The following is a 10,194-nucleotide window of genomic DNA, read 5'->3' on the forward strand; positions in this document are numbered from 1 at the left end:
TTATCTGTAGACCAAATGTTTACGTCCGCATAAGGGTCTTTATTTATTTAGGGTACCACGATGTTACCCAGCAGTACTGTAAGTAGTTCACTGTCAGGATCCCAGCATTTAAATGCAGATTCAAACGATCGAGTGTTTGACCCGTCAGTTGTTATTCACAGTCAAATTACAAAGTTTCACGTGATTAAAAAGAAAATACTGCGCGCAATGAGCTCTCTTTATTTAAAGTGGAGGAGAAGAGAAGGGGGGTTATCCAAGGTGTTTGAGACAGATGAGGGAGGAGGGGGTCGGGGAGGGAGGAGGAGGCAGGGAGGGTAAATTGGGCGGACACATAAAAACTGCAAGGGGCCATAGATGCTGGATCATTTGGAAAGTCTGCCCGTCCTGCGCACCGCCCGCCTTCACGAACTGTACTAGAGAGGGATAGGAAACCCTACTGCAGACTCCGATCGCCGGCCCTCACTCCGGCCCCGTCTCCTCTTGACCGTTTAGAGGTGTCGATAAGGGATTAATGAGCCAAAAAGGCACTCAGCTTCTCCTTTAAGGCTCATTTCGGCGTTTTTCGGCTTTACGCCTGGACTGCCTCACACCTTTCCCTTTCATATTCACTTCATTCGAGGATACCTGTACCTCTACTGATGGTAAGCGCTCCTTTACTGACACTGACACATTTGCACGTAACAGATTCAGCAGTGCAGCTTTTAGAAACCGAACCTGTTGAATAATATAGGAGGGAATATCGCTGATGTTTGTGACTTTTAGTTTTGGACTTTGGTGTTTGTGCGTGTTTGACCGACTTCACTGAGAGTTTAGACATCGTTACTGGTTGAAATGCGGACGCATACATGCACATAAAATGTAACAGGCTGCCTCATTGGTACGTTAACGGAGGTAAACTGAAATAAAAGTGTACTTTTTGAGCGCATAGCGCTTAGATCCTGGTGGAACACGAAGGGTGGTTAGTCTTTTATACCCGAGAGTTGAGCAGTTACAAACCAACACAGTGAGGTCATTTCACAACAGAGCGTCCAATTTCTCTCCGCTTCTCTTTCTTCAATACAATTAAAATATTTATATTATTCACATTTGTGGATATTTCCAAATTTTAGCGCAGATTTTACCCGATTAGACACCTGCATCTGCTTCACCTTATGCGCAAAGTGAAAGATGGAGATGACACATCACAGAATTTAAGTTTAAGTTGAAAAAACGAAACAAAACAATTGTTTATTTTTCAAGCTCACGTTTAATTCAAATTATTAAAATCTGCTTCACATACAGGTACTCAATTACCTATGCATAATTGTGCATGTAAAAATAAAAATGGCACAATTATGTTCAGTAATGACAAGGTCTGCTAAAACATTCAGAGTTAAAAACACAGTAACGTGTCATAAAGTTACAGTAGGTGAAGGTTCGGGTCAGAATTGCACATCAACACCGTAAATACAAGGATTCAGTAGCGTGTTCATTTCATTAAATAACAAATTATTATAACGTGGATTTGTGTCATTTAATACAGTAAAGCTGCAGCAGAGAAACCATTTTGCGGCCTGCGGGCGCATGGCGTCCTTGGCACACACCTTTACTTTTCAACTCAAATTTCTCTGCAATCGTGCAGGGAAACCGACTCGTCAAGTCTTGAGTGCGAAAACATTTATTCAGGCTATTTATACATTTATAAATCACGTGCGTAAGGGAGCCCATTTCTCTTTGCTTGTTTCAGGAAAAGTGTTGGCACATGTGTTGACTTGTTCATGCTCCTGGTGTTTTACATTTGTGTTATTACAAACTGTTACGCAAATCAGCTGAGAGCATCTGACATCACCACGGCGATTATTTTTCGTCACGTTTTAATTTAGATATTAGTCATCTCAGGAAAGTTATACAGCTCATCATTTATCTGACTTGTAACTCTTCAGAAAATACAGCTAAAACCATTAACCTCGTTTTAGTGATCTCACTGACTGTGAATGTTCTTACTGTTGAACTGCTCACTGGGAGCAAATAAATTCCAAAACCTACACTGTTCAACAACAGGAGACATTGCAGGTCTCTGTTTTATTTCTTTCAACACAAATGAGGATACTGCATTTTGTTGGGCACACTGACTAAATGTAGCCCCCAGTTATTATTTAAACTGCTTTCGGCTTTAGTTTAAGCCCAGTTGTGTTATCAGGAAGGTAAACAAACCATTAAAATTCCTTTGTGAAAATAGGATATTGTCTGAATTTTGCATTTTTTTTTCTTGCGGTTAGGAGTAGCTCTTAGAATCACAAATTCACAGCATCATGATAAACTGTTTATAATCTAAAGCTGTATTGGCACTGACCAGGAAAAGATACCTAAACAAAATATAGTAGTTGACAACAAAACACAATTCCCATGACTATAAATGTGTTTGCAAACTGATTGCTGGCATCTAAAATGATAAAATCAGGCCAGAGATTTGGCTGTTCCCGTGGTAACCTGCTGCCCTTCTCCCTCGCTCCCTCCCTCCCGTCTTCCCTCCCACCATCACTGTCAAATTCCTCAGGAAACACATCTGAAGAGCCATGTGCATAGTCTGATCACATTATCTCTGGTCAGAGAAAGAGAGAGAGAGAGTGGCCAAGGGAGGATTGAGCAAAGCCAAGGGCAGTTGACTGCTCAGGCCTTATTGCACCCTGGTCTGCATTTGCTGTTGCAAAATACTGTATGTCTCTGTTTGCTGCTCAGTTCAAATGTCTTCTGAGTGTAAAGCTTTATATGCTTTATAATCTGTGAAGTCACATTACTGAATCCAGAGGTGTAAATATGATTACAAGATGCTGATAAATGTGTTGCAAAATCTTTGAAAAATGACATGTTATGCTTTTTTGTCACAACTGGTGAAAACAGGCGAGCAAACACGAGCACAAATGACTTTTTCCACAGTTGAAAGTTACTCCCTGTCTGTCTTACATCTTCTTTCATCATCATCGCACCACTTTGAGTGTCTGTCTGTTTTAGCCTGCAGCTTTGTCAGTGGCTGGTTACAGTTACAAGATGTTCTGTATGGTCAGTGTTTTTGAGTGCTATGAATCCCTGTAATCATGGGAGAGGCCCTCTCTGTACAATGAACGTTTGTTGTCAGAGATGTGCACACACACACTCACACACTCGCTCACTCACAATCGCGCACACACACACGTTATCCCCCCCACCCCATGGGTAATAGAGCTGATCATGTTCTGAACCCTCCTCTCTCTTTGCCACAGTTCTCACGAACATGCAAGCGCTGGCACACACTCGTGCACACGTACAGACACGCACGTGCACGCACGCCATTTAGCTCACGCACACACACACATACACACACAAACACACCGCACATCACCCTTTCTTCGCACACACTGGATCTAGTGTCATGACCGTGAAAGGGGGGTCAATCGGAGGTCAAAGTCTAATGCTGTTAGGAAAAAGATCCTTGATTGCATGTACAGTGAGCCATGCAGGGGCCAAGATAATCACACAGATACGAACCCAGACATGCTCACACACACACACAAAAGCACACCAACTGTATGTAACACATGCACACACGTACACACACACTGTTCCCGTTAATGTGCATCCTCACTGTGTAGTAATGCTTGGGTGCTCTCCAGTGGAACAGGGTCCAAATGATGACCAAAGACCTACGTCGCTCCGGAGCACTGAGTTTAAATGTCTGCTCCATGGTGCTGTTGTTGTGGTCAATTTGTGACAAATTCAGTTATTTTATTAGTGTGATTCAGCAACATTTAACACACTAAATGACGTGTGAAAAATCGAATCAATCGAGCCACGTTGCTGCACTTGTTAAACTTGACAGGGGAGAAGGAGACTGTAAAGGCTCAGGATTTTTATTTTTTAAGGGGTAGTTTCAAGATTTCTGTTGGAGCAACTATCCCTAAAATGTCCATATTTAGTCTAATCATATTTATATAGTCTTCTGTAGCATATATCAAGTAAATATCTTTGAATTAGTGAACCAAACACAGCGCTTAATGTACGACTCCTCTACTGGTGTCAAAGAGCAGAAGGCCTGTCATCAGCATCACTACAACCTGTGTGATCCCTGAAGTGGGGAAGCGTTACTAAGAGATGAAGCCCTTTTGAGATGGATGTAATTAGTTCCTTGTCTGAAATGGGTGATCAGTCATTTGGGGGGAGGTGGGGTGGGGGTGTAAAGGGGGATAAAGGTTGAGTGAGTTCACTTGGAGCCGGTTTCTGTAAGCAAACAGCCCTCTTGTTTTGGATATAGATTTTACCACTCCTGATCAAAGTGTTGTTATCAGCTCTTTGGTCTGTGTGTGAAGATAGTTTCAGTTTTTTTTTCCAGCTGAAGTTGGCACTTGTCAAATGTTTTTTGCTCTTGGACAACAAGTTGCCATTGTTGCAAAGTATAAAAACTGATTTTTGAATGGGTATCATGCAGATTTCTGCAATAGATGTAATAATGTAATAAGGTGTTTTTTCTGTGCAAAGGATCTGCTGTCTGTGTTGTGGCACATACCTCCTTACATTCCAGTTACAGTAAATAGCTAGCTTAGCCCATGAGCCAAAATGATAAGCCTTAAAGAGACACTGGGTCTCTCTTACCCACAAACACACACACTGACACAGATATACACACATTCCCTCTACTGCTCTTTGAGTAAATACCATGCAACAACCTCAAGTGTTTGCAACTGCATTCAGTTTATAATTTCCCTGTTTTTTTCTGTATCTTTCAGGAACAGGGTCACTCCAACGTTCTCCTGCAGCCGCCCAACACCACCTAACATTTCCTGGAAGAACGTGTCCATTGCCTGCTCCCAACAAACATGGACTGTTTTCCCATGCTTTATTTTCTGTCGGTAAGTAAGTGGACCATGCCATTTCAATTTGTGGCATGTGACACATTTTTCTCTTTCCTCTCTGTCCACTGAATCACTGATTTATCTGGCATTTATCCAGACTTGGACTAAAAGTCACTATGGGGTGTTGGGTAAGGCACTTGTATGTGGGAGACCATTTTTCAGTGGCAAAAATCTTGTTAAATGTGTGGCACATACATTCGCACGTGTGCTTGCCTCATGGCTTGCCGGAGCAGACTGTGAGGGACCGTGGCTCCTTATCGAGTTAAGAATTTGCTATGACCCCGGGGCTGCCTCTTTTATTTGTCTAATCATAGTGGAGGAGGGAGGAGACGAGGGGGAAGGGAGGGAGTGAAGACTGGCCATCAGATTCCATTCAAAAAAGTTGGGTTGTTGAACCAGCTGTTTACCTTTGGAGGATGTCGCCAAAGATAAACTGCAAGTGGTCTATCTGATCGGGGACTGCTTTGCTGTAAACAAGGCAGACTGGACCATTAAAACCAATTAGAGTCTGCCTACAGTGGGAACAGTTTGAGAAGGTTTTTGAGAGGGCGTTTTTGAGCAGGTGAAGACATAGAAAATGGGGAGACAAATCTTTTATGTCACTAAAAATGGAGACCTTTCTCGTCCTTCCCTGTGTTTCATTTTCTGCATTTTTTCTTCTCTGCTCTGTTCAGTCCTCTCCTAATTTTTTTATCTCCCTTTGCAATCTGCTGCTCCCCTCAGAGACATCATGATTCCTGGTAATCGAATGCTGATGGTCATTTTAATATGCCAAGTCCTGCTGGGAGAGAGCAACCATGCTAGTCTGATACCTGAAGAAGGGAAAAAGAAAGTACCAGGCCTGCAGGGTCGTTCGGCCGCTCAGAGCCATGAACTGCTGCGGGACTTCGAGGCCACGCTGCTGCACATGTTTGGCCTCAAGAGGCGGCCGCGGCCCAGCCGCTCGGCCACTGTGCCTCGCTACCTGCTGGACCTCTATCGCCTACAGTCGGGGGAGGCTGAGGAGGCCGGAGCGCATGACATCTCTTTTGAGTACCCGGAGAGGTCAGCCAGCCGAGCCAACACTGTGAGGGGCTTCCACCATGAAGGTAAGGAAAAAAATGGAGGATGTTGTCATCATATGTAGTAGGGAGGAAATAAAACAGTACAAAAAATGATTAATGTATTATGTCAGTGCAGAAACATTACAGCAATAATTTTGTAGCACTGCATTTCATTAGCATGGGCGAGGACTGCAATTCAGGGGTAAAAAAAAATTCCTGCATCCCTTGAAACATGATTGTAAGGCAGCTCCACCCATCTTACCATAACCAAAGAATCTAAGGATGTGGTCACCAAACACTGTCTAAAGAGAGGCAAAAAATTCTGCTAGACAAGCTCTCAAGAGCCTCATTTGACAAAACTCTGCGTGTTTGGTTAGCAGCTAAAGGGAAAGCATACCTTCATATTACTGACTTACACTTCTCACCCCACCCAGCAGAACATAGCTTAAAAAAGCCCAGTCTTGGCCTGGAATTGGAGTGTGCTCCTCTCTCATGTCTCCAGTTTATATGGAGGGCTCTTTTAGAAGGACCTTCCTCAACGTGCAATTATCTTTAATGCTACTCTGCAGCCTTCTAAATAAAGCCCCTACTGCCAACAATGTGGGTGCTGAGAGCAGACGCTGCAGCTCTCTGGATAGATGGAAAAACAGTCTCAGAGGCTGGTGTGATAGAAGGACTGGAACGTAGAACAGTTTCTGTTTATTGTGACTTGGATCTGCTTAGTTTTAACGGCAAAGGCAGAGGTTTCAATTAAGCTCGGAGAAAATCCAGGTTGACTGATCTGCTAAATGTAAATCAAGACTGGAAAGATAGTCTGAAACATGCTGTGTAATGCTTGAAAACCACTTTCTAGATCTACAGAGAGAGACAGAGATGAGGTACCAGATTTAGTGAGAGAGGAAGCAAACGTGTAGCGTGGTGAACTCAGAAAACCGGGGAGCTTTAGGGCTACAGAACATGTCCGCCCTTAGGAGTGAGGAAGGAGGGATGAGTCAGCCTTAATGCGGCTTGTCAAACACACTGCTAGCAGTAGCACACGCCAACACACACTAACACGGCAACGTACCAAAGCTAGTCAGGAAGAAAGAGCACCGCCACTGGAGCAGGAACTTCTGCTTGTGATGCAATGTGTGTGTGTGTGTGCACGCATGTGTGTTTGTATGAGTTTCTACTGCTCTCTACAAGCATTTACCCTCCTTCTTTTTTTTGCTAAACTATGTTAATAATACGCTTCAAGGCCTTTTGAGTGGGAGTGCTCGCTTTCATGGAAGCACCATTGTGTGATAGTGTGATTCAGTTGACTGATCTGTCCAAAACACAGTGAGGCACTACAGTCTGCATCAGATGAACAGTTAGGTGAGGGGAAAAGTTTTACCGACAGGGTTAATCATGTCACTGTCTATCTAAATGGGTTTATTGGTTGTGTATAACAGGTGATATCTCCTTGTTTTTCATTCATTTTAGATCACTTTTCAATTTTTGAATAAGCTTTGGTTGAGGATTTAAATACGCCGCATTCCCTCGCTAGACCTCCTTTCCCATGGGCTTCAGATGAATGAGATTCTACTGTATTGTCTGACTGCTTAATGATTATTCATGATGAAAATGATAAATGTCTTAAGTGAACAAACTGCAGAGCTAATCAAAAACACAGCAGGTTTTAATAATGAGAACCACCTGGGTAAGATTAGGGCCTGGGTGTGAAATAACAGGGGTGGATTGAGCAGGAAAATAGTAGACACAACATTCCTTTCCCCAACAATGGTGATCTTGCCAGAAATCTGCAGACTGAGCGTGGAACAGGGAGCCTCCACTGTGTTTATACTGTAGCTGTGGTACGTTAATCACCACCCTCCTTGTAATGCGTGTTTCAGCAAAGTGCTTAGAGAAAGGCATTGAGAGAAGTGCGAGATAATCCTTATAGATAGATAAGGAAGTGTGGACGATGTATATTTACATTCTTGAATACCTAAAAGTTCTTGAAAAGTGTGCGTGTACATTCTTTCGTGTCAATTAAGCCATGTGGAGTGTGAGGTGTGTGGTTAGATCAGCTCAAAGCAGTGTTTCATAGCTTTATCTGCTGGTACTGTCAGAATCTTTGGGGGGCAAAGAACACAGTCATACAGATGAACAAGACATCAGTATATGCATTTTTTAAATTCATGAGTTGTTTATCTGAAGCAAAGTCGTCAGCTTACTTTCTACACATTGTATTAGTTAATATTATACATTATTAACAATATGTAATTATAAAGTCTCCTCTTGGTCATTTTCAGAGCACATGGAGAGGCTACATGAGCTGGACGATGGAGAAACTGCACCCCTTCGCTTCCTGTTCAACCTCAGCAGCATTCCAGAGGACGAGCTGCTCTCTTCCGCTGAACTGAGGCTCTACCGTCATCAGATTGATGAGGCCATCGCTGACGCCCTCTCAGATGACCATGGGCTTCACCGGATAAACGTGTATGAGGTGTTAAAACCCCCACGGCCCGGGCAGCTAATCACGCAACTCCTGGACACACGACTTGTGCGCCACAACATGTCACGCTGGGAGAGCTTCGATGTCAGCCCTGCCGTGCTGCGCTGGACTCGTGAACGCCTCCCCAATTATGGGCTGGCTGTGGAGGTTCTACACCTCAACCAGACGCCGCGCCACCAGGGCCGACATGTCCGCATCAGCCGTTCACTACACCAGGAGCCTGGCGAAGACTGGGAGCAGCTACGTCCCCTTCTGGTTACCTTTGGCCATGATGGGAAGGGTCATCCGCTGACCCGCCGGACCAAGCGCAGCCCCAAGCAACGGGGCCGCAAGCGCAACCGCAACTGCCGGCGCCACGCACTGTACGTAGACTTCAGCGATGTAGGCTGGAATGACTGGATAGTGGCGCCCCCTGGTTACCAGGCCTATTACTGCCATGGGGAATGCCCCTTTCCTCTGGCAGATCATCTGAACTCAACCAACCATGCCATTGTTCAGACACTGGTGAACTCTGTGAACAACAACATTCCCAAGGCCTGCTGTGTGCCAACAGAGCTCAGCGCCATCTCCATGCTCTACCTAGACGAACATGACAAGGTGGTCCTAAAAAACTACCAGGAAATGGTAGTGGAGGGCTGCGGCTGCCGCTAACACACACACTAACTAGAACTTGGACTTGGACTGGCGACATGAAAAAAGAAACATGGACGCTAAAACAAATCAGAAGGTCTACTCCCAAAAATGTTCACTTGGACCCTTATTTATAACTTTTATGTTGAGGTGTATGTTTGTCTCACTTTTTTTGTTTCTTTGACAATATGATCATATATTTTGACAAAATATATATATTTATATCTACATATTAAAAATAAATTGAGTCCTTATTTTAAACATAAAAAAAGCTGTACAACTTTTCATAATGTACATTAGATTGTATAAGTTTTTTTATTGAGAAAATAGTAAAAAACAATCTAAAAAGTAAAAAGTTTATTTACTGGTAATATTTATTGCTTTCATATTATATACATTTTGGAGAAAAATAAAAACATGAATTGCTTCCAATAATACATTCAAGCAGATCACAAGATGCACCCTTTGTGTATTTGCATAAATTAGAGCACTGTGTGAATTTGTCACAACACTGATTTTTTTAATGAATCAGTTGAAATAATCAGAAATGTACATTGACTTTAATTAACCTCTTTACATTGGTATGAAACAGATTATTTTAATAAGCCCCTTAAAAGAAAATCAATCTCACCTTTTTGTAAAATATCTGTAAAAACTATAAGGGGGTTGTAGAAATAAAAGTCGACAGTAAATCTCTATTACTGTTTTAACATGAATTTGGATTGAAATTCTAAGGCTGATACTTATCCTGGTGGCCTTTCAAGTGTGTTTAAATCACTTTTTAGCTTAAAGGAAAAAAAAGCAGAGAAATCTTTCTGACGCCCTGTCTTTCCCAAATAAAAGAATGTTTGCTTTATTATTTGGCATCTCACCAACTTTGAATGATTCACACTTCACCAAAGAAAGACAAATAGAGGAAATGATCACCCTGTGGTACTGCATTTTCTCAATTTTCATCCTCTTTTCAAGGACAGTTGCTGTTACAGAAAGGGTATGCCATTTCAAAGATAGAGGGCCTTTGGTAAGGGTCTTATTGTTCTCAAATTTCACTTTTATGTCAATTAGGCTAACATGTGGTGGTTGGACACTCGCTAATCCAATTGCAGCTGGGGCGGGTTGTTGAGTCTGACAGTGTGAGAGTGATTCTATTGTTCTTGACGTCCCCACATTGGGGGCA

General features: G+C 42.8%; 1 protein-coding gene across 1 annotated transcript; it reads left to right on the forward strand.

The window, feature by feature from the left end:
• Positions 1-365: 365 nt before the first annotated feature.
• On the forward strand, positions 366-9,868 carry bmp4 (bone morphogenetic protein 4). The gene is made up of 4 exons (XM_044376035.1): positions 366-641; positions 4,740-4,862; positions 5,589-5,953; positions 8,185-9,868. Exons 3-4 carry the CDS (start codon positions 5,596-5,598, stop codon positions 9,036-9,038), a joined length of 1,212 nt encoding a protein of 403 aa, XP_044231970.1. The 5' UTR covers positions 366-641; positions 4,740-4,862; positions 5,589-5,595; the 3' UTR covers positions 9,039-9,868.
• The last annotated feature ends 326 nt before the right edge of the window (positions 9,869-10,194 follow it).

The sequence above is a fragment of the Thunnus albacares genome, chromosome 15 (assembly GCF_914725855.1).
Source record: "Thunnus albacares chromosome 15, fThuAlb1.1, whole genome shotgun sequence".
Taxonomy (NCBI): domain Eukaryota; kingdom Metazoa; phylum Chordata; class Actinopteri; order Scombriformes; family Scombridae; genus Thunnus; species Thunnus albacares.

Bases quoted from the DNA above. Each gene is read 5' to 3' on its own strand.
- bmp4 (XM_044376035.1), top strand. From the start codon at position 5,596: ATGATTCCTGGTAATCGAATGCTGATGGTCATTTTAATATGCCAAGTC. The intron at 5,954-8,184 runs GTAAGGAAAAAA...GGTCATTTTCAG, and splicing joins GAGGGGCTTCCACCATGAAG to AGCACATGGAGAGGCTACAT.